General features: G+C 43.2%; 1 protein-coding gene across 2 annotated transcripts; it reads left to right on the top strand.

Moving 5' to 3' along the window:
* The first annotated feature begins 18632 nt into the window (after positions 1-18632).
* Positions 18633-21675, top strand: LOC103751299 (kelch repeat and BTB domain-containing protein 6). 2 transcript variants are annotated; one of them, XM_029556957.1, is made up of 2 exons: positions 18633-18746; positions 18836-21675. In XM_029556957.1, the coding sequence occupies exon 2, from the start codon at positions 18897-18899 to the stop codon at positions 20943-20945; it is 2049 nt and encodes a 682-aa protein (XP_029412817.1). In that variant the 5' UTR covers positions 18633-18746; positions 18836-18896; the 3' UTR covers positions 20946-21675. The 2 variants fall into 2 exon arrangements, with proteins under 2 accessions (XP_029412817.1, XP_029412818.1); XM_029556958.1 differs by having other exon boundaries at positions 18637-18675.
* Positions 21676-23204: the final 1529 nt, after the last annotated feature.

The following is a 23204-nucleotide window of genomic DNA, read 5'->3' on the forward strand; positions in this document are numbered from 1 at the left end:
TTCTGCTCTTATCCTTTGGTTGTTAATTAAGTGGTTCCACATGGTCCAAGATGGTTTCTTTCACGTCCATATCTTGGCCATCATGAAGAGAAGGGGAACAGGAGGTTATAAACTTTTCCTATAAGATATGTATATATCACTTTCATGTATATATCACTTGTGTATATATCATTGGCCTTATGTAAGCTGCATGATTATCCATAGCTGCAAGGGAGGCTAGGAGAGGTAGTCTTCTGCGTCTGTACGTACTTGGCTAAAATGTAGACGTTCCTTCTTGTAAAATTCTGAGGATACTATGGAATATAAGTAGTAATATCTCCCAAATCATATCAAAATAGACTTTATCACAAGGGCACCAAAAATGATGCCAGCAGCTTTAAGAATCACATTACAACACCTTTCAAACGCCAGTGAAAAAAGGCAGGGCTTTCTAATATGTCTGAGGAAAAAGATTTCTGGGAGCCTAGTCTGGTTACTTGTAATGAATGAAGATAAGGGAATATTGAGTAACACTGATGAGATAAGTTTTCAACAAAGGTCACAGTTGCTGGTACAGAGGCAAGAGTTCCAGGGGTAGATTCAGAGGTGTTGTGACCAGTTCAGAATTGCCACATACTGTCATGGAGAGAAATGCATTAGGACTTGGGAAGTTCTGCCTTTAATCCCAGCACTCGGGAGGCAGAGGCAGGCACATCTCTGTGAGACTGAGGCCAGCCTGGTCTATGTAGTGAGTTCCAGGCTAGGTGGGGCTACAGGGAGACCCTGTCTCAAAAAGACAAAAAATAAAATTTTTTTAAAGACTCAGGAAATTCTAAAGGGAAGTTCCTTTAAAAGAAGTAAGCAATTCACAAGTCTCAGGAAGTCCCTCTGTCCTCCAGGTTATATAAGCAGTAAGGACTGCTGAAGAGAGGAGACAGTCTGATCTGGGGCTGTCTGAAAATCCACAGTGAGTTCCAGGGTTCTACCTTTCATGAGTCGTCACCATGCTGGGGTAGTTTTTGGTGATGTAGCTGTCATTGAGTCGTGTCTGCCCCTGTAAGTACCCCTCATCCATATTTCTGTCAGTAACCCCAATAAACTCATTGGTTCACCATGCTGGACTTTGTTTAGTCTGTCTATGATTCCCTTGCTGGGATAAGTAGATACATCTTAATAATGTCTCCCCAGAAACAGTGTCACACAAGACAGCTTGGATGTTGATGCAACCTGATCCTGGAAGGGAGGGTTTCCTTGGGATTTCTTTCAGCTTGGAACCAAGGTATAAAGTTGAGTGGCATCAGATCTTAAAGGCTTGTATGCCACGAAGAACTTTGAACTTCTTTTCATACATTATGAATTCATTGAGAGTTTGTTTGTTTGTTTGGGTTTTGAGACAGGGTCTCGTGTAACTCAGGCTGGCTTTGACCTCCTGATCTTCCTGCCTCCACCTCTCACGGACTAGGATTATAGGAATGAATCACCATGCCTGAGTCTCACTGAGACTTTTTGTTGGTGGGGAGTGGTGCTGGAGCTTGAACCCAGGGTCTTGCACATGCTAGACAAGTGGGAAAGCACTCCATACTCAGCTAAATTCCCTGCTTGTTGAAAACTTTTAAAAAATAATTTTAAATTTATTTTATATGTATGAGTGTTTTGCTGGCATGTATATACCCCACATGCATAATTGGTGCCCTTGGAGCCCAGAAGAGGGCATCAGATCCCCTGGAACTGGGGTTACAGATGGTTTGTGCTACTATGTAGGTGCTGTGAATCAAACCCAGGTCCTCTACACGAGCAGCAAGTGTTCTTGATCATGAGCCATCTCTCTAGCCCCTCATTGAGAATTTTTAAGTAGGGATTTGACACAATTTAATTTTTTTTAAATAGAGACCTCTCTTCTGAATGTACTGACAGTGCAAAACTGTGGTGGGAAAGTAGTAGCACAGGTTAAAGGGATGCTGTTATTGACCAGACAGTGACATGCTATCATCAATAAATGCAGTAGTTGTGACAGTTGATAAGGCAGGAACAGATCTGTGAAGTAAAATTAGCCTAGATCTCTTATCTGTTTTGAAATGAGGAGGTGTGAGAAAGGAGGGACTAGGTTTCTTGCCTGGATGTTGCTATTAGTTAGGACATAAGGTCATGATTCTATATCAAAAAAGAGCATTCAGTCTGGAATGAACAGTCAGGTATTGACAGAGTGGGTCTGTTTCATGCAATCATCCATGGGCCCCGGTTTTTTCATTTTTTCTGGCAAAGCACATTCACCAGAATTGTGTTTTTGTTTCAGCCTAAAGTAAAGAGAGAAAAGGGGGGTTGGAGAGATGGGTCAGTGGTTAAGAACACTGGTTGTTCTTGCAGAAGACCCAGGTTCGAATTCCAGCACCCACATGGCAGCTAATAACTGTGCATAACTCCAGTCCCAGGGGATCCAACAGCCTCTTCTGACCTCCTTGGGCATTGCACGATATGGGTGCACTTACCTACATGCAGGCAATACACGCATACACATAAAATAATAAATTTTTTTTTAAAAAGAGGAAAAGGAAGTGCAGAAATTTTTTTTTAAAGGATTGGTGCGGGGCTGAAGATATAACTCATTTGACAGAGTGCTTACCTAGCATGAATGAAGCTCTGGGTTTGCTCTCCAGTACCACATAAACAGGGCATGGTGGTGCATACCTGTAATCCAAGCACTTGGGAGGTAGATGTAGGAGGATCAGAATTTAAAGTCATCCTTAGCTATATAGCCAGTTTAAGGCCAGCTTGGAATATATCTCAATGGAGAGCTTAATCACATTGCCACATTTGTTAGCCAGGTCATATCACATCATTATAAATGCAGTAAGGAGACAAATACTGTCAAACTCATTCCCTCCACATCTGAGACATATTTTCTCCAATTCTGAAGTAACCTCTCCAATGGAATTTTAACTCTTTGGAACCCCCTTATCTTAATCAGGAATATTCTTTTAGCTACTAAGTGGGAAATATTGCCAGTCAATATTGCCTGGCTAAGGGACTCTAGTTCTAAATAGATGTCAACAAACTAGTATACTTTAACATAAACATATTCTTATATACCACTACAAGCAATTCATACCACCATGTAAACTTTATTACAGTGATGATCATTTCATATTCTCTAAGATCCTCCACAATAAATTCATAACCAAAAATTAAACTCCATACCATGCAAGTAATAGTGTTTTGTTTGCTTATTTTTTTTTGAGACAGGGTCTCCCTGTAGCCCTGGCTGTCCTGGAACTCATTAAGTAGACCAGGCTGGCCTCAAACTCACAAAGATTCTCCTGCCTCTGCCCCCCGAGTGCTGGGATTAGAGGCGTGCACCACCAAGCCTGCCACAAGTAATGCTGTTTTATATACTCTGTACCTTTAACACACACACAGGCCCATGTATGAACATATGAACACTATTATTAAGTCTATCCCAGTCAATTATTCCTAGAAATTAAACTCTAAGGGTGCAGAATCCTTTCCCTAAATCCTTATACTCTCCTAGTCCCTCGCTTTTTCCTCTGGAAAGTAATCAGCTTAGCCCTCACAGTAATGCTACACCCCCACCAAGAGCTTGCCTTTTCTAGAAGAAAGAAGGGCCAATGAATTGAGCCCTTAACAGAAGCCTCTGCCCCAGCTGACTAAATGGATGGTGCTGCAAGTGGGTGAGTTTGGGAATACAGATGTCAGGCCAGATTTGCAGATATTCATAGATGCATTTGGTGTTCCACATCATGGTTCCTATGGCCCACCTCTTATTTACCGCAGCTGTGGCAGGCACTTCCCTCGCACCTCATAGGCCACTTTATTCTGCTTTTCTCACCCAAGGCTTTTTCAGAGGAAGGAATATTCTCTTGAGCAATGATCCTGCAAGAAAATGAAGGGGAAGTTACTGCCTCCAGGGCAGCCCTTAAGCAATGGAAGATGACAGTTGCAGTTCAGAGTCTTGACATCTCAAAAGAAAATAAGAATTATGACAAATTATGAGATCCTCAAAGGGCTCACAGTGTCCCTGTCTCGCTCTGAGGGTATAGCCTACCAAGTCACATCTTGGGAATTTAGCTTGCTAGACAAAAACCATCAAGGATAGCCTTTTGGGAAGAGGTGTGAATTTGAGTAACTGCATGGTAAGAGGCATGAGAACAAGGGAGAGGAAGCTTTCCTTGGCTGCTGCCTAAGGGCACAGGCAAACCCAAGCCTCACAGCCATGTCTTGGGCCATGGAAGGTGGTGACATGGGGATTTTTGTGGCTGTGGATGCTGCCTTCATGGCTTTCAAAGCCTTCAGTTTGGCTTCGGCTTTGGGAGGGCCTGGAGCTTCTTTGCTTTTTGGCACCATCTTGGTGAAAAGGCCTATGTACTGTAGTTGATTACTTTTGTTTTCAGATGATATTCTTGACTACTAAGTTCCAGACATGAGACATCAGAATGAGGATGGTCCTGGGCTGCTACAGTTTCAGTGAGCCCACCCAAACTCATGATGCAAATACCCAATTTCAGGATTTAGAACCAGGTATTTTGGGGGCTGGAGAAGTGGCTCAACGGTTAGGAGCACTGGCTGCTCTTGCAGAGGATCGGGGTTTGATTCCCAGCACTCACATGGTAGCTAACAACCATCTGTAGTTCCAGTTCCAGGGAATCTGAAGCCCTCTTCTGATATCCAAGGGCATTGCATGACACAAATGCACCTACCTACATGCAAGCAATACACCCATACATATTAAATAAAATATTTTTTAAAAAAAGACAGGGTCTCCAGCATGCCTTTAATCCCAGCACACAGGAGGAAGAGGCAGGCAGATCTCTCCTTGTTCTTGGCCAGCCTGGTCTACAAGCGAGTTCCAGGCCAGTCAGGGCTACATAGAGACCCTGTTTTTGTTGGTGGTGTTTGAGACAGGAGGTCTAGCTTTAAGTGAAAGTATCAAAGCTGAGCTAGTGGAGGGGAGAAAGGTTTCAGAGATGAGAAGCAAAAACAAGACAGGCGCCAGAGGGTCAGACCGGGAGTGAGTTACAGGCACCGAGACTGGGTAAGCATTAATGTGATTGCTGCAGGCAGACAACTCCCACCCAAGCTCTCCTTTTGTAGGATTCTGGGGCGCTCCCCTTTCCTAACTCCCATCCTTTTTGGTGTTACCTGGGGATTCTCTCCCTTGGGCAGCCTCCCCATGAGGGGTGGTGCTAACTTTTAAAATTCTGACCATTGGTGATTTGCAACAATTCATCTAGCATTTGGAACCCTGATAAAAGTAACAGTTGCAAGAAGCCCAGAAGAAAATGTCCTGGGAGCAAAAAGCTGCCTTTTTCTTTCTTTCTTTCTTTCTTTCTTTCTTTCTTTCTTTCTTTCTTTCTTTCTTTCTTGCTTTCTTTCTTTTTAAATAAAAGCCCTTTGGGAGCTGGAGAGATAGGTTAGTGACTAAGAGCACTGACTGCTCTTACAGAGGACCTGGGTTCGATTCCCAGCACCCACATGGCCGCTAACAACCATCTGTAACTCCAGTTCTAGGGGATCAGATACCCTCTTTTGTACTCCACGGGCATTGCACAACATGGGTGTACTTACACACAAGCAGGTAATACATACACATAAAATAAAAATAATAAATTTTTTTTGTCTTTTTGAGACAGGGTCTCCTTGTAGCCCCAGCTGTCCTGGAACTCACTAGACCAGGCTGGCCTTGAACTCACAAAGATCCGCCTGCCTTTGCCTCCCAAGTGCTGGGATTAAAGGCGTGTGCCACTATGCCCGGCAAATAAATTTTTTTTTAAAAAGTCCTTTTTACATAGTTCAGATCACCAGCACCCATGTAAAAAGCTGGTCACAGCGGTTGTACGTACCTGTACTCCCAGCACTGGGTCAGAAGCAGAAGAAGCGTCACTGGGGCTTGCTGGCCAGCTAGTCTAGCCAATCTTTGAGCTCCTGTTTCAGTGAGAGATCCTGTCTCAAACAAATAAGGTGGAAGTAACTGAAAAAGACGCTTGATGTTGACCTCTGGCCTCTACATGTACTCATGTAGACACATATACATTCACAATGCTCTCCATGGGGAATCATACCAGAATCATGCATACTTAGTGTGCTGGATAGCTTTAGTGTCAACTTGACACACCTGGGTTGAGGGAGCTTCAATTGGGGAATTTCCTCCATTGGACTGGCCTGTGGCCAGCTTCTTGATTGAATGATGTGGGAGGACCCAGCCCACTGTGGGTGGTGCCACCCCTGGGCAGGTGGGCCTGTGTTGCATAAGTAAGCAGGCTGAGCAGGGGCCAGGGTAGCAAGCCAGTAAGCAGTGTTCCTCCATGGCCTGTGTTCCAGCTCCTGCCCCCAGTTTCCTGCCAAGTTCCTGCCTTGGGTTCCCTGATGAACTGTGACCTGGGAGATGTAAGATAAAATAGCCCCTCCCCAAAGTTGGTATTAGAATATTTTGTCAAAATATATGAAATAATATTTTAAATTAATACTAAAAGATGCTTTAGTCCTTTATTAAAGCTCATATAGCTTTAAAGACAGGATTTATGACATAACACCATGATGAAGTGTTGCAAACTAAAAGTAGCCCTTCTTTGCTTGTCCAGCATGAAAGCCCATTGCTTTCTTTCAGGTGGGGCTTCTATCACAAACTGAAATTGTTCACCATTTTTTCCTGTTTATTATCTGTCTCTTCTGCTATGATGTGTGCTTCATCAGAGGAGGAACCACATCTATCTTTTTTCACTAGTCTGTAGATGGAACCAGGTATGGAGTCAGTACCCTTGAAAGAATAAATAAATGTGTGGTGCTTGATTGAATTTACATGACAAACACCTGCATTTATAGCTCACATTATTAACTGAGTTCTCCAGATTTGAGGGAAAGCCATGATTATACCTTTTTTGGCATAGGTTGTTATAGCAACCTGCTAGCCTTTAGAGCTGGTTAATTCTGATGGATTTATTCTCCCAGGAGACCAAACAATTATGAAGTAATGATGCAATTATAAATCACATTTCTCCCACTGTGGAAGAACATTGAGAGGTTTTGGCTTTTATAAAGATGGTAGAGAATTACACCCAAATCTGTTCAAACCAGTAAGTGCTAAGGAAAGCAAAGCACAGCAATGTGACATGCATCTCCAGTTTCCTTTCTCTTTCCTCCTAGTTCTCCAGCCTTTCCAGCTGTGGTTTCTTTTGTTTCCCTATCCAAGGTGCTGGGGAACTTCTGAAAGGAAATTACTGCAAAACAAGAAATCAGCTTCAAATTTCCTTATTCTTTTTCACCCCTAAAATTCATGTTTAGTTAGAAAATCATAACGGCCTTACAAAACTTGAGGTTTGCTTTGAAACGGACCCACATAACAAGTACCCTACCCTTTCCCACCTCCCACCTCCTCACATTGTAGAGAACGGAACTGAGAATAATTTCATTAAACTGGAGTAGTAATTGTGGAAAACTCATTTTCAGTTCAGTAAAGTGAGGTTTATCTAGGTTACCCGCAAGCAGTCATGGATTTAATTTATTTTAAATTTTTGTTTTATTTTATTTTTTATTTTATGTGTATGAGTGTTGTGCCTGCATGTAAGTGCACCTGTGTTGTGCAATGCCCTTGGAGGTCAGAAGAGGCTGTAGGATCCCCCTGGGACTGGAATTATGGACAGCTGTTAGCTGCCATGTGGGTGTTGGGATTTGAACCCAGGTCTTCTGTAAGAACAACCAGTGTTCTTAACTGCTGAGCCATCTCTCCAGTCCCTAGTTTAAATTTTTTAAAATTTTATTCTTTATTTTATGTGTATGAGTATATTGCCTGGATGTGTGTATGTGTACCTGTGTCATGCAGTGCCCAAGGAGGTCAGAAGAGAGTGCTGGATCCCCTGGAACTGGAGTTACAGATGGTTGTAGTCACCATGTGGGCACTGAGAATCGAACCTGGGTCCTCTGCAAGAGCAGTCAATGCTCTTAACCACTGAGCCATCTCTCCAGCCCCAGTTTTTAAAGAAAATTTTTAAATGTGTTTTATTTTATGTGTATTATACCTGCATACAAGTGCACCCACGTCATGCAGTGCCCACAGAGGCCAGAAGAGGGCATTGGATTCCCCTGGATCTGGAGTTACTGACAATTGTTAGTTGCCATGTGGGTGCTGGGATCCACTGGTCCACTGCAAGAGCAGCCAGTGTTCTAACCACTGAGCAATCTCTCCAGCCCCACAAATTTGGTTTTTAAACATGTTGAAATTTGTGTATGTGGGTGTGTATGGTGTGTGTGTGTGTGTATGTGTGTGTGTGTGTGTGTGTGTGTGTGTGTGTTCTGTAGTGATACACTTAGTAAGGCTGAAGATGCATGCCTACCAAGTGGTTTCAGGGACTATATGTTGCTCTAATATTACCCCCCACAAGAGGTAACCTTTAAAATTTAGGGATTAGACAAGAGTTTTCAAATACTTTTGACATTTCTGGATTCTGATATAGACCAGGCTGCTAAGAGACCCAAGGACATTTGAATCTAGCCAAGAGAGAAACTGGCTACTTTTCTTTGGGGTCTTTTTACCCCAACTGCCTAGTTTATTTCTACCTCTTATTCTTATCACACCATCCTCTGAAGAGGTTACCCAAATTTGCCAATGGGGAATTGGGATGCAGATCACTCTGGCTTTTTCCATGCTGAACAGGGACTCAGGGAGTGGCAATTGGGGTACCTCTTTGGTGGGTCTATCTAAAAGGCTCCCAAATTGCATAACTTTTAACTGTAGGGAGAAAAGAAAATCCTCAGCTGGTGCCTAGGAGATATGAAGGAGAAGTAAAGGCAAGAGTAGTTAGCAATACAAGTTCTAGACAGGGAACCAGAAAAGGTTAGAACAGGGTAAATTTCAAATGTCCAAATTTCAAATGTCCAAATGGTCTCCATTCCATTAGAATTTCCTGAAGAGGCTTCCAAAAGCATTCATTTATTGAGCTCCTCCTTCATTTTCTTTTGGCTGCCAAGGCTGGATTCAAGAGTGATGAACTCAGGATTTGTTTTCAAGTACTCTGATAGCTGTTGGAGTGGCTAGAGTCAGTTTTTTTAGTGGCTTCTGGACAGGGAGAGAAAATAAATTTAGCCATCATTTTAGAGCATACCATAGTTACAAGGACCATAGTTACAAGGAGTGTATATGACATATACAATCTGCACAAGACCAGCTGGGCGAGAACATACACAATGTAAAAATAACATTAAAAGCAAGTTGACAGGTGCATGCAGGGTGAGGGGTCCTGTGAGAGGCAGGGTTCAGGGGCAGCTGTGCTGCTTCCCCTGTGACAGCAGGTAGCTCTCACAGACTCTCAGACCCCAAACTTTTGACTGACATGGTGCGGTCCCGAGCAATCATTCTGACATGATCCAGAGCATCAGTGGCCCATGGGCAGGTCACAGGAAGCAATGGCTGGCTTTACCTGGACCTGGGCGTGAATGCTTGTCAAGAGCCCAACTTTTCTGCCATTATTTTCGTCACAGCTGACACTCAGGGGTGGGAGAATGCCCACGGCTGCCAATGGGGCATCCTCAGGCCCACATTGTACACATACTTGCCCCTTCACTGAAGCAAGTATGAACTAGAGAAAATCCAAACCAGAAGAAAAGCACTTTGCTTTTCCCCCTAAGCCAGACCAAACTGACCCTTTCTTTATTCGAAGTTGGAATTTCCTGCTAAGCAGTGGTCCTTCCCTGTGGGTACCATGCAGACAGCAAGTGACAGTTTTTCAGTCTGCTGAGGGTGGATCTGGTGGGACGTGACTATGGGTCAGGAATGGGTCCTCAGAGCCACACTCTTACACATCCTGACCCTGTTTTGTGCAAAGCCAGAGGCATGGGGGAGGGGGCGGTTCTGCTAGATAACAGGGGGAAGAGACCCATTTAAGGGAGAGCTCAAGCTAAGTGGAAGTCATTCTGTGAGCAGGTGTCAAGCTCTGCCCCTGCTGCCTTGCTGCTGCTGCTCCAATGGCAAGCCTCTCCTGTGGGAGAAAAGCATCAAAATAATTTGAAGGTCTGTTTTATTGGCAACTCAAGATGCAAAGTATTTTATTTTTAAACTTCTAAAATTTGAGAACAAGATAGCCTAGGTTAAATGATAGTTTTCCAAAGCTGAAAGCGCTTATGTGGAGCTCAATTTTTCTGGCTCACATACAAACAATTCCTAACACTCTAGGTGGGCACCTGCATTCTGATCTGAGAGATGAACTGACCAACCTCAGATGGTAATGTCCCTTTTGACTCCTTGGTAAGGGTTTAAAAGCCAGATCCTGCTGAGTCTTACAGAGCCCAGCTCTCTCCAAATGTCTCCTGGGAAGCTGTCTTTATCCTTCTCCCTCTCTTACACCTCGGAGATGGGTGTGGACATGCTCCCCATGTGGTGTCCATTTACCAGGAGGAAGAAGGCCTGCTTGGTGTTGAGCTGTAAGCCTTGACTTCTAAGTATCTTGATGAGCTCACTCATGTTGACATGGTCAGGCACAAGGAACTTGGTTTTATCCAGGACAGGCAGCTGCTTCTTGCCCTTGTATCATTCTATGATCACTGGGATCTTGGTGGGGTGCTTCTCTCAGTGAGCCAGACATCTTCCATTTTTGTTCGAAGCTGGGCACTGCTTTAAAAGTCTTCTCTGACAGCATGAGTGGGGTCCTGGGGTCAGCAGTGGTAGCTTCCTTTCTTATTTATTTTTTAAATTTTATGTGTGTGAGTTTTCTGCCTGCATGTAAGTGCACCCCTGTTGTGCAATAGCGAGGATCCACTGGAACTGGGGTTTAACAGTTTTTAGCCACCATGTGGGTGCTGGGAACCAAACCCCGCCCTCTGAAAGAGCAGCTGATGCTCTTAACTCCTGAGCCATCTCTCCAGCCCCAGCAAGGTGGATTCTTGATGAGCCAGCATTGTACTGTGAATATGTAGGTATTTATGCACCATTAGAACAGAAGGCACTGCATATAGAGAAATACTGCTCTGAAGCAATATTTAGAAAACATGTGAACTTCTTTATCTGCATTTGGAAAAATAAAACAGGTTCTTGTTGCTTAAAAAAAAAAAAAACAAAAAAAACTCCCTGGGAGGCAGAGACAAGTAGATCTCTGTGAGTTCCAGGACAGCTGGGGCTACAGGGAAGACCCTGTCTCAAAATAAAACAAAAAAACTCCCAAAGAAACTAATATACAACACAACAAACAACAGCAACAACCAAACCTTTTTTGTCATCAAGGCAGTGTGCAGAATTGCAGTGGAGGGAGTACTCAGTTTAGGCATAGGAAGAGTACTCAGTTTCAAGAGTATAAAAATTATAGCTAGGTGGTGTATAATGACATTTCAGCCAATGAAAGATCATGTATGATAGCAGCCAGCCCCAGTGCACAGACGGCTACCGGTCTCGTCTGTGTAAGTACATTCCACCATGTCTGCACAATGATGATACTGTCTAATGATGTGCTTCTCAAAATGAGTCCTGTTGTTTAGTAATGCATGACTGTATTTTAATCAGAAGACTCCATCATATTTTTGTTATTAAAGTTTTTGAGACATATTTTTACATATAAAGCATAATGTACTGTCTTGGGCCATGTGTAAAGTAGGTAGTTACCATATATATGTTTACCTATACATATTTTTCCCAGGGTGTCACTTTTGTATTTTGTTATCAGTGCTTTGTGTGTGTATATAATGTGTGTATGGCATGTATATGTGTACCTGTTTATGTATGTGAGTGCAGGTATACACATGACATGACACCTGTGTGGAGGTCAGAAGATAGCTACAGGTATTGACTCTCACCTTCCACTTAGTTTGAGAAAGGCACTCTCTCTCTCTCTCCTTTGTTGTTTGTTGTCATTGTTATTGTTATTTGCTGCTTTCACTCAAGGCTAGCTGGTCCATGAGCTTCCAGAGATTCTCCTGTCTCTGCCTCCCATCTCTCCTGTCTCTGCCTCCAATGTCTCTACTTCCCACCTCTCCTTTCTCTGCCTCTCATTTCTCATGTCTCTACTTCCCATCTCTCATGTCTCTACCTCCTAGCTCACCATAGAAGCACTGGGATCATAGATTCATGCTACCATACCCAGTTTTACATGGGCTCTGTGGATCCATACTTAGGGCCTCACTGTTGTACAGTGTAGGAAGTCAGGATGGCGTGCCTTAGGGCAAGATGGACCTGAAACTTTGAAAGTCCAGGCTATGCTCTCTACTGAAGGGAGGGGCGCTGAATACAGCAGCCCTCAAATCCCTGTCTTGCTTGAACACTGTAGGACTAGCAGGAGAAACGTGGTCAGGTCAAAAATTTAAGCTCCTCACTCAGAGGAAAAGCATCTTGCTCAATAGCCCTTAGCCCACCTCCTTGTTCTGAAAAAATAACTCTCAGCTCTTATTAGCTAAAGGAATAGGCCAGCTTAAAAGTTTACTCCTGGGCTAAAAGCTAAAAGTTTACTATGCTTTTTGTCTAAGAAAGAAAATATTGTGGCCAATAAATTACCAGATGGGCACTGGTAACCCTGAATAAAAGTTCAAGCATCCTGCTTTACAAACATCCCTAGCTGGCACTAGCTAAAAGCTGTATGTCCTGTTTCTCATTTAATTGTGTGTATGTAATTGCCAAATCCTACATGGCTGCCAGTCCCTCGTATTGTATAAAAATTTACTGAATTTTTCAATAAAGTTGACTTGCCGCAAAAGGTCACAAGTCCCAGGGCTGGGCCCTGTGCCACCGTCACAGAAGCAAGGTTCCCCTACTAGGCAAAGTGGGATCCCTGCAGTGTGGCAAGCACTTTACCCACTGAACCTTCACTCTGGCCTCTATCAGTTCCTTTTACAGTTTTTAAAAATTATGTATGATGCATGTGTGGAGTGTGTCAATGGTGAGTGTGTGGAGGTCAGAGGACAAATATTTGGAGTAAGGTTCTCTCCTTCCACTTTTATGTGGGTTCTATGGATCGAACTCAGGTCACCAGGCTTGCATAGCAAGTGCCTTTACCCACTGATCCATCTTACTGGCCCTCTATCAATACCTTTTGATGACAGTTTTTAGTTTTGATACAGTCCAGTTCATTATTTTTTTCCTTTTATGATGGCTGTGGTCTTGTGGATTTGTTTTCTAAGAATCTTTGTAAAGCTAAAGTCACAGAAATAGCTTTTAAATATATTTTTGGAGCTTCATAGTTTTAACATTTGTCTTTCTGGCTCTGCCTCCTGAATGCTGGGTCTCTTTAGTATTGTTATGCATCTTGAATTAACTTTGTATGGTATTTTGTGTATTGTCTATATATGGTACACTGTTTTACATGCAGTACAAGTTGAAACTTCAAAGGTAGAGCACTTGTCTAGAATAAGACTTCAGCAATACTTAGATATTGTATTGGATCAAATTAGGATCCAGAAGGAAGGCATCTTCATGGTCCTGGCCATAATTATTTTATGATTTTGACTTGTGGGGGCAGTGAAGCTCAAATACCATCAGAACTAAACACAACGCTTGTGTGTGGCATTCCACAGAGCATTTGATTGGATTGCATTCAGTAGAGGTGATGGCTTGCTTAATTTTTTCAGAGAACTAAACGTGGAAAGACAGAATTGTATCAGTGGAAGTGCTTGTAGAAGATACTAACTAACCTTTCCTTTGGGGTGAGTTCTATCACTAAAGTAACTTTTTTCCCAAATGGGAAAGTTTTTTGGTACCAGCTTAGCTTTAGTAGCAGCATTAGCCAGTTTACAAGGAAAAGTTTCTAACTGTGCTAGAAACATATGCAATTATGGCTCAAACATATGCCTACAAGACTCTGAGAGGTAAATAAGATTTAGTTTCTAATAAGGACAAGGATTGGAGAAGGCTGACTTTCACCTCTGCCCACCTTGACATGTTAACCAGAGTTGTGACTCTGGCAGAAGGAGCAGGCTCAATGTTAGGGTATGCTCAGAGATATTCATGGAGATCTCTAAGGTTATCTTTGCCATAGTATACAAATTTACAGAGGTTGCAGATGAAATTCTGAACAAGAGACTACAGAGGGACCTAGCAATTGTTAAGTAGATTTCTTCAAAGCATATCTGAGTAAATAAAACTTTTCTCATTACGTTATTTTAGCTCCAAGTGTTAGAGATTGTTATATCTTTTTAATTTTCTCCCTCCTTCCCTCCCTCCCTTCCTTTTCTTTCTTTCAAAACAGGATCTCACTTTGTAGTCCAAGCTATCCTGGAACTCACATTGTAACCCAGGCTGGCCTCAAACTCTTGGCATCCTTCTTGCTTCAGCCTCCCAACTGCTGGGCTTATAGATCTGAGCCAAGAAGCCCCCCCCCACACACTTTTGGAGACATGGTTTTGCTGTGTAGTCCTGACTGGCCTTGAACTTGCATTGAACTGCATTGAACCTTCTGACTCTGCCTTCTACAGGCATGCACCACTACACTCAACAAATATTTGCAAATCTAGAACTTCACACTTAGGAGGCATATGCTTTTCCACTGACCTACAGTGCCACCTGGGATTCCAGTTTTTGGTTTGTCTGTTTGCTTGTTTTCTTTCTTTCTTTTTTTTTTTTTTTGACAGTATCTCCCTGTAGCCACAGCTGGCCTAGAACTTGGTGTGTAGACCAGGATGGTCTGGATCTCACAGAGATCTGTCTGCCTCTGTCTCCTGAGTGCTGGGATTAAAGGCATGCACCACCAGGTTTACAGAAGTTTCCCCAATGCTGGGATTAAAGGTGTGTACCACCACTGCACAGCTAGGATTCTGCTTTTAATTGGCAAGTCTGTGGTTGTCACTGTGAACTGAAGTTCCCAGAAAAAAAAGCCACACCTGTGTTAAGCATTATACAAGCCTGGGATCTGGAGAGATGGCTCAGTGGTTAATATCTGTGGCTGCTCTTGCAGAGGAAATGGAAACCTTCAATTCCAGTTCCAGAGGATCTGATACCTTCTTCTGGCCTCTGCAGGCATTGCATGACATTGGTGTACTCATACATTTAGGCAAGATACTCAAACACATAAAATAAAAATTAAATTTAAAAAATAAAAAATTCTATGTGTGACTGACCCTTCTATGGAGAGCTGGTATACTGCAAGTCCACAGCCACATTATCTTGGGTCATCTTTAGCTTGCTAAATAGCTATTTATTTCCATTTACTTATTTACTTATTTATTTTGTGTTTGACCTAACATCCTATTGGGTAAAGTCCTTTTTGGAAGGTACAGTCACTAGTTTCCACCAAACCAAAGGCTAAGCGTGTCATCAGATTACATCTGAAGCCTGTGACAGTGATTTCCCTGCTTTGCTGTGATTCATCTACCTAACATTTGCAGTATATTTCTAAGGAACCGTACTTATGATTTTCTTTATTCTGCTACTATAAAAACTTCATGAAACGGTTACTACATTGGAACATGGTATTTGGGGTAACCTAAGTCTATGCTTGTGGGTCATGGTTATTTGGATCCAGAAACCCCTCTTATTCACTTTGAGATGAGAGATGTTTTTGCATCAACATCAAACCCCCTTTGATTCTATAGTATTACAAAATTATGGATAACTTTGAAAGTGAATTGACTCTTTGTATAAAGGTTAGCTCTCTTACAAAAATATTTTTAATAATCTGTGTCTGGATGTGCCTGTGTGTGGGTATGTGCACATGAGTGTATATGTCCTTGGAGGTCAGAGGTGTTGTGAGCCACCCTAATTGCAAAGTTCAAATCCAGCAGGGGACACACAGAGACCTTGACATTTTTTTTTTTTTTTGAGATAGGTCTCACTGTACAATCTTACCTGGCCTGGAACTCCCTATGTAGACCAGTCTGGGCTCAAACTCACAGACAGGTCAGTCTCCCTCTGCTTCCTGAGGGACAGTATTAAAGGCATGGGCCACCACACCTGGGGAGACCTTGTCTTGAACAAAAAAACAGAATAAAGATTTAATGAGGTTTCTTTCTTTTTGAGGTAAAGGTCTTCCTGTGTAGCTTAGTGTTTCTTGAAACTTTCTGTATAGCCCAGGTTGCAAGCTAACTTTGAATTTGCCTCTGCCTCCTGAGTACTATGTTATAGGCAAGAACCACTATGCCCACCCTAAATCAATGAGTTTTAGCTTTTTTTTCCTAGTATTTATGAGAAAATGAAGCACTATGAATTTGAAATTGCAAGCCTGTAAGGGGAAAAAAACCCACTTGAGTCTGAAGAGTTTGGGGGGAGTTTCTTTTTTCCACTTATATTCTTTTTTTATTTAATTAAAAATTTTTTTATGTGTATGGGTATTTTGCCTGAATGTATGTAAGTGCACTCATGTTATGTAATGTTCACAGAGGTCAAAAGAGGGCATCAGATCCCCTGGAACTGGAGTTACAGACAGTTATTAGCTGCCATGTGGGTGCTGGGATTTCAACCTAGATTCTCTGCAAGAGCAGACAATACTCTTAACAGCTGAACCATTTCTCCAGCCTCTCCTCCCCCTTTTAAAATGTGTGTGTGTTTGTGCATGTGCATGTCTGTTCTCTCCTACCATGTGGGTTCCAGGAACAGAATTCAGGTCTTGATGCTTGCATGGCAAGAACCTTTACCTGTTGATCCATCTCATGGGCCCAGTGAGTTTCTTCTTGGAAATTAATAGAAGGTAGGAAAGAAAGAAAAGAGAAATAGCCAGATTGGGAACAGTGATAGACTATAATAGGGGAGGAAGACAGTAATTTCTCACTGGTGGGTCTGATATGCTCATCCAGTTCAAAGGCCTGAGATGCATGGAGTATGTAAAGCCTGAATGGATTGCTCAAAACTAAGTCAGCAGCTTCACACAAAGTGAGGAAGTGCTTGAACCACTGGATCTAAAAGGAAGCTAAATATCCAGCAGGCCTCTGATTTCCATTGTGTTCTTTTGATTATCCCTAGAACAAGTCTTTATTATTTTTGTACAAAGGAAAAGGGCTACTAAATAATTAGAGGCTGCAGATGGTTTCCTTGGAGATGGTTATTAAGGGGAAGGCAATAGTGGAAGTCTATTCATCCAGTTTTATCACTAGTAACTCCTCCACATAATTCTCAAAATAATAGTAACTCCTCCACACAATTCTCAAAATGACAGCAAAAAGATAATGGTTGGGCTGGTGGTGTTTATAATTGAGTAATTTCTTAGCATGTTTGAGACCTTGGGTTCAGTCCACAGTACAAATGGGGGTGGGGTGGGGCAGTCCTTACAGTTTGAAGAAGAGGGAAGAATAAACAGGTGGAATACAAAGATTTCTGGCAGTGAAACTAATTTGTGTGATACTATAATTTTTGTTGCACATTTATCAAAACTCATAAATTTGTATAACAGAGTGAACTCTAACTACAGACTTCAATATTAATGCATTAGTGCATTGCTAGTCATCATTTCTAACAAATTAGATAGTAATGCAGGATGTTAATAGGTGAGACTGTGTGGTAGAGGTGAGACTGTGAGGCAGAGACTTGTATGGGAGTTCCCTGTATTTTCTGCTCTGCAAGTCTAAAACTGTCCTAAAAATAAAATCTATTCAAACCAACCAAAGCACAAACATCTGTGAAGAAACTTACAGGAGTTTTTTTCTGTAGGCTCATAATATTTAATCAGTGTTATTTCATTTTGGTCGGCTTCTCCCCTCTCCACTCTCCTCCCCTCTCCCCTCTCCCTCCCCTCCCCTCTCCCCTGTCCCCTGTCCTCTCTCCCCTTTTCCCACTCCCCCTCCACAGGGTCTCCCTAGTCTGAGCATTGTTCCTTCGTTTTTAATAAAATATTGTAAAAAGCCTGGCGTGGTGGCGTAGTTTCTAATCCCAGCCCTCGGTAGGCTGTGGATCTCTGTGAGTTCGAAGCCAATCTGACCTACCCAGCGAGTTCCAGGCCAGCTGGAATAACAGGGGTACGCTGAGAGGCTATAAGAAAAAGTAAAGCTCTCTGATCTTTTAGATTCTGAGAAACTATTAAGAGTCAAAGCAATGTAACGCATTTAATTGTCACACAATCTAATCAAATACTGTTACTGACATTTTACAAAAGGTAAAAATCGGGGCTGGAGAGATGGCTCGGCGGTAAAGAGCACGGACTGTTCTTGCAGAGGACCCGGGTTCAATTCCTAGCACCCGCAGTGGGCGGCTACGAACCGTCCTTAACGCCAGTTCAGGGGAATCCGAAGCCCTATTCTGACCTCCGAGGCAGTGCACGACACGGGTGCACTCACATACATGCAGGCACTACATTCATACACATAAAATAAATATAATAAAAATATTTAAAAACAACTTTATTTAAGCAGGGCGTGGTGGCGCACGCCTTTAATCCCAGCACTGGGATCTCTGTGAGTTCAAGGCCAGCCTGGCCTACATAGTGAGTTACAGGACAGCTGGGGCTCCAGGGAGACCCTGTCTCAAAAAGACCAAAAAAAAAAAAAAAAAAAAAAACCAACAAAAACAACTTTATTTAAAAAGCCAGACACATACTAGAGACTAATCAAGATTCTAAGTCGGAAATTCTAAACCGTAAAATAAATCCCAAGAGAACTAGCGCTTTCTAATACAAGGGAGCAGACTGAAAACAAAACGAAAAAGCTAGTGACATTATATGAACTACAACTCCCAAAATGCCAAGCGGCTCCTGACGTTCGCTTTCCTCCCGAGAATCCTAAAACTCCCATGATGCCTCGAGGCGCGAAAAGCGACTTGGGAGCTGTAATTTGCTACTCAGAACCGCTGTGGAGGTGGGTTTTGTAGTGGGTCAGGCGCTCGTGTGTGGAAGCTGAGGGGCGAAGCGGCGCGCTGTGGTTTCTGGGTGAGTCGCCCGCGGGGTACGAGATAGAAGGAGGCGGAACGGCGGCGTGGGTTTGAATTAAATGGACCCGTGCTTTGGTCTCTTTGCAGACGCCGCTACCTCGGCTCCTGTAGCCGTACTCGCCCTCGGCGCCCCGCCGTCATCTCCGCGATGCAGTCCCGGGAGGACGCCCCGCGTACCCGCCGCCTCTCCAGCCCCCGCGGCGGGAGGCGGCCCAAGCGGATCTCCAAGCCCTCGGTGTCGGCGTTCTTCACGGGCCCGGAGGAGTTAAAGGACACGGCGCACTCGGCCGCCCTCCTGGCCCAGCTCAAGTCGTTCTACGATGCTCGGCTGCTGTGCGACGTGACCATCGAGGTGGTGACGCCCGGCAGCGGGCCTGGCACAGGCCGCCTGTTCAACTGCAACCGCAACGTGCTGGCCGCGGCGTGCCCCTACTTCAAGAGCATGTTCACGGGCGGCATGTACGAGAGCCAGCAGGCCAACGTGACGATGCACGACGTGGACGCCGAGTCCTTCGAGGTACTGGTGGACTACTGCTACACTGGCCGCGTGTCGCTGAGCGAGGCCAACGTGCAGCGCCTGTACGCGGCGTCCGACATGCTGCAGCTGGAGTATGTGCGCGAAGCCTGTGCCTCGTTCCTGGCGCGCCGCCTGGACCTGAGCAACTGCACTGCCATCCTCAAGTTCGCCGACGCCTTCGACCATCACCAGCTGCGGTCGCAGGCCCAGGCCTTCATCGCGCACAACTTCAAGCAGCTCAGCAGGATGGGTTCCATTCGCGAGGAGAGCCTGGCCGACCTGACCCTGGCCCAGCTGCTGGCCGTGCTGCGCCTGGACAGCCTGGATGTGGAGAGCGAGAAGACGGTGTGCCACGTGGCACTGCAGTGGCTGGAGGCGGCGCCCAAAGAGCGGGGCCCTAGCGCGGCCGAAGTCCTCAAGTGTGTCCGCTGGGCACACTTTGGGGCCGAAGATCAGGACTATCTGGTGGGGCTGCTGACCAAGCCCATCGTGAAGAAGTACTGCCTGGACGTCATCGACGGGGCCCTTCTGCAGCTGCGGTATAGGGACAGGTTGCACAAGCCTGTGGTGCCAGTGCCAGGCTGCAGCAGCAGCAATAACAACACCGGCAGCAGCCACAGCAGCACCGGCATCCTTGTGCCTACAGAAGAAAATATGCCCCAGAGGCTGGGCGTGTGTGCCAAGAGGATGGTGATGTTCTTTGGACACCCTAGAGATCCCTTTCTCTGCTGTGACCCGTACTCAGGAGATATTTATAAAGTGCCCTCACCAGTGACCTGTCTTGCTCACACTAGGACTGTCACCACCTTAGCTGTCTGTGTCTCTCCAGACCACGACATCTATCTCGCTGCGCAGCCCAGGAAAGACCTTTGGGTGTATAAACCAGCCCAAAATAGTTGGCACCAACTGGCAGATCGCTTGCTGTGTCGGGAGGGCATGGATGTGGCGTACCTGAATGGCCACATTTACATTCTGGGTGGGCGAGACCCTGTTACTGGAGCTAAATTGAAGGAAGTGGAATGCTACAGTGTTCAGAGGAACCAGTGGGCATTAGTGGCTCCACTGCCCCGTTCCTTTATATCCTTTGACCTGATGGTAGTTCAGAACTACCTCTATGCTCTCAGCAGTAAGCACTTGTTCTGTTATGATCCTAACCATAATTCATGGCTGAAATGCGTTTCTCTGAAGCGCAGTGATTTTCGGGAAGCCTGTGTCTTCAATGATGAGATCTATTGTATCTGTGGCATCCCAGTCATGAAAGTCTACAACCCAGCTAGTGCAGAATGGAGACAAATTAATGATATTCCCTTCGTGTTAGAGACCAACAACTCCCGGCTTATCAAACATGGCCAGAAATTGTTGCTTATCACCTCACATACGCCACAGTGGAAAAAGAACAGAGTGACTGTGTATGAATATGATGGTGGAGAAGACCAGTGGATTAAAATAGGTACCACATTAGGCCTCTTGCAGTTTGACTCTAATTTTTTTTGTCTCTCAGCTCGTGTTTATCCTTCCTGCCTTGAACCTGGCCAGAGTTTTCTTACTGAAGAAGAAGATACACCTAGTGAATCTAGTACAGAATGGGATTTAGGCAGATTCAGTGAAATGGAGTCTGAGTCAGAAAGTTCAAGTTCAGTTTCTGATGAAGATTTTTGGGTGCGGGTAGCGCATGAATGAAATGCCCAGGGTCAGTAAGGTTTCTTACTACTTTCTCCATAAGGTGTTTTATGGCCATGTAAAGTACTGTAGAGAGGTACCCTTATCTCTTTGTGAGGAGATACAGGCTTTAACTGCAGGTTTCACTTAGAAAAGTTAATGTTTAAAATACTGTAATTTAAACCAGTCATGGCACCCCACACCTTTAATCCCAGAACAGGCAGAGGCAGGTGGATCTCCAGCCTCATCTACATATCGAGTTACAGGCCAGCTGGGGCTGCAGGGAGACCCAGTCTTAAAAAGACACACAACCCCCCCCCAAAAAAAAAACACTTAGGTAATTAGACGTTACAAAATTTTAGCACTCAAGTTACTTAATAATTTGCTGTGCTGAAAATCCAGTAGTTTGATATTTAGTGTTTGCCATTGGACTAATTCTGTTTAATTTTATGGTAGAAAAAGTGCTTTGATAGGAATTGGTAGATAGTGTTTTGAAAGGTAATATTCTTCAGAACAGTATAGTGGGTTTCCACAGTGTTAACGCAGTGAATTTTTTTTAATACACTGGTTTCTGTCTTAAATATAGTTTGCTAAGTTTTAGTTTGGTTGCTCAACTGAGGAAGAAAGATACACATATAAATACATGTATGTGTATAATATATATATGTACTATATATGTATGTATAAAGTGTATATTTGGGTGACCATATGGTGATTTCATATGTTTGTAATGTAAAGAATGGCTGTAATCTCACAGAAAGTAAAAACAGCAACAACAAAAGAGAATTTTGCTTGTAAATTAACTTTGGAATACAAAATGTACATTTACAAAAAGTAAACAGTTTTCATCTAAAAAGGATATTCAAATAGTGTTAACAATTACCTATAATATTTTCTAAAAAGTAAGTTGCTAACTTATTTTGTACGTTTGTATTTTTTTTTTAATCTCAACCTGATAATATTCTTCTGAGTCAGAAGACCAATCTTTTTTCACTGGACATATTTGTATAAGTTTTTATTCATTGTCTTCCTCATAAAAAATTACATGAATCCTAAAATATTTTGTCTGTGTAGTTTTGGTGTTCATCTTGGAGGATTCTACATTAAGAACATTTCTGGGTTTTTGTCATTGGTATTTTTCTTTTTCTTTATTTTTCTGAGGTGGGAGAACTTACTATGTTGTCCAGGCTAGTCTGGAATTCTTGGGCTCAAGTGATTCCCATGCCTCAGCCTTCCAAATATATAGTACTAAAGGTGTGTGTTACTACCCGCAGGAAAGAAGTGATATTTACTGTTTTGTTGAGTAATGCTGGTTTTGAATATCTATATAGGATAAAACCAGCATTTTACTGAGATTAACAGTCTCTCAACTGTAAAATCCAGTGACTTTAAAATTTAAATCAAGAACTTTAAAATTTAAGCTCTGAGGCAGGTGTGGTGGTGCACGCCTTTAATCCCAGCACTTGAGAGGCATAGGCAGGCGTATTTCTGTGGGTTTGAGGCCAGCCTGGTCCACATAGCGTGTTCCAGGTCAGCTGGGGCTACAGGGAGACCCTGTCTCAAAAAAGACCAAAAAAAAAAATTTTTTTAAGCTGTGAATAGAACTGTTTTGTGTATCAGTAAAATTTTATTGGATTTTTGTTTTTGTGTTTTGCAGATAAGGTAACTCAAGCTGCCCTTAAAATGAGATCCTTTTGTCTCAGCCTCCCAGAGTGCTGGAATATAGCCATGTGCTACTATGCCTAGCCCTTCCAACTTTTTTTTCTTTAAGGCACTAAATGTTCTTGATTATAAGCTTGGAAGTATTTAAAAGTTGACGGGTAAAGAGCATAATGGGATAGTGGTATTTAAGGCCAATAGTGGAAATGTTTTTCTAAAATACTTCTATTTTATTATAGTGTTTGTGTATCTTCTCCGGTTCTTTTGAATTGTATTCTGTTTCTCTAGTCTTTGTTTTTGTTCTAATGTAAGGAGAAGTCTATAAATAGACTAAATACACGAAAATATAAGTGTTTATTTCTTGACAAGTTTAATCACAATTGTTGTCATGATACATGCACATGACATATGATCAGATGTTCATAGTCTATTTTTCTTAAAATGTTTTTGTGTATGTTCATGTTGGAGGGAGTACATGAGTGTGCACATGTGTGTGGAGGCCAGAGGTCAGTCTTGAGTGTTGTTCCTCGGGTGCCATCCATCTGGTTTTGTGAGACAGGGTCTGTTACTGGCCAGCAAACCCCAGAAGTGTACCTGTCTCCACTTCCTAGGGATAGCTTT

This window comes from Nannospalax galili, unplaced genomic scaffold (assembly GCF_000622305.1).
Source record: "Nannospalax galili isolate Female #2095 unplaced genomic scaffold, S.galili_v1.0 scaffold386, whole genome shotgun sequence".
NCBI classification, from domain to species: Eukaryota; Metazoa; Chordata; class Mammalia; order Rodentia; family Spalacidae; genus Nannospalax; species Nannospalax galili.

What these genes read in the sequence shown, in the direction of transcription:
- LOC103751299 (XM_029556957.1), top strand. Translation starts at nt 18,897, where the DNA reads ATGCAGTCCCGGGAGGACGCCCCGCGTACCCGCCGCCTCTCCAGCCCC.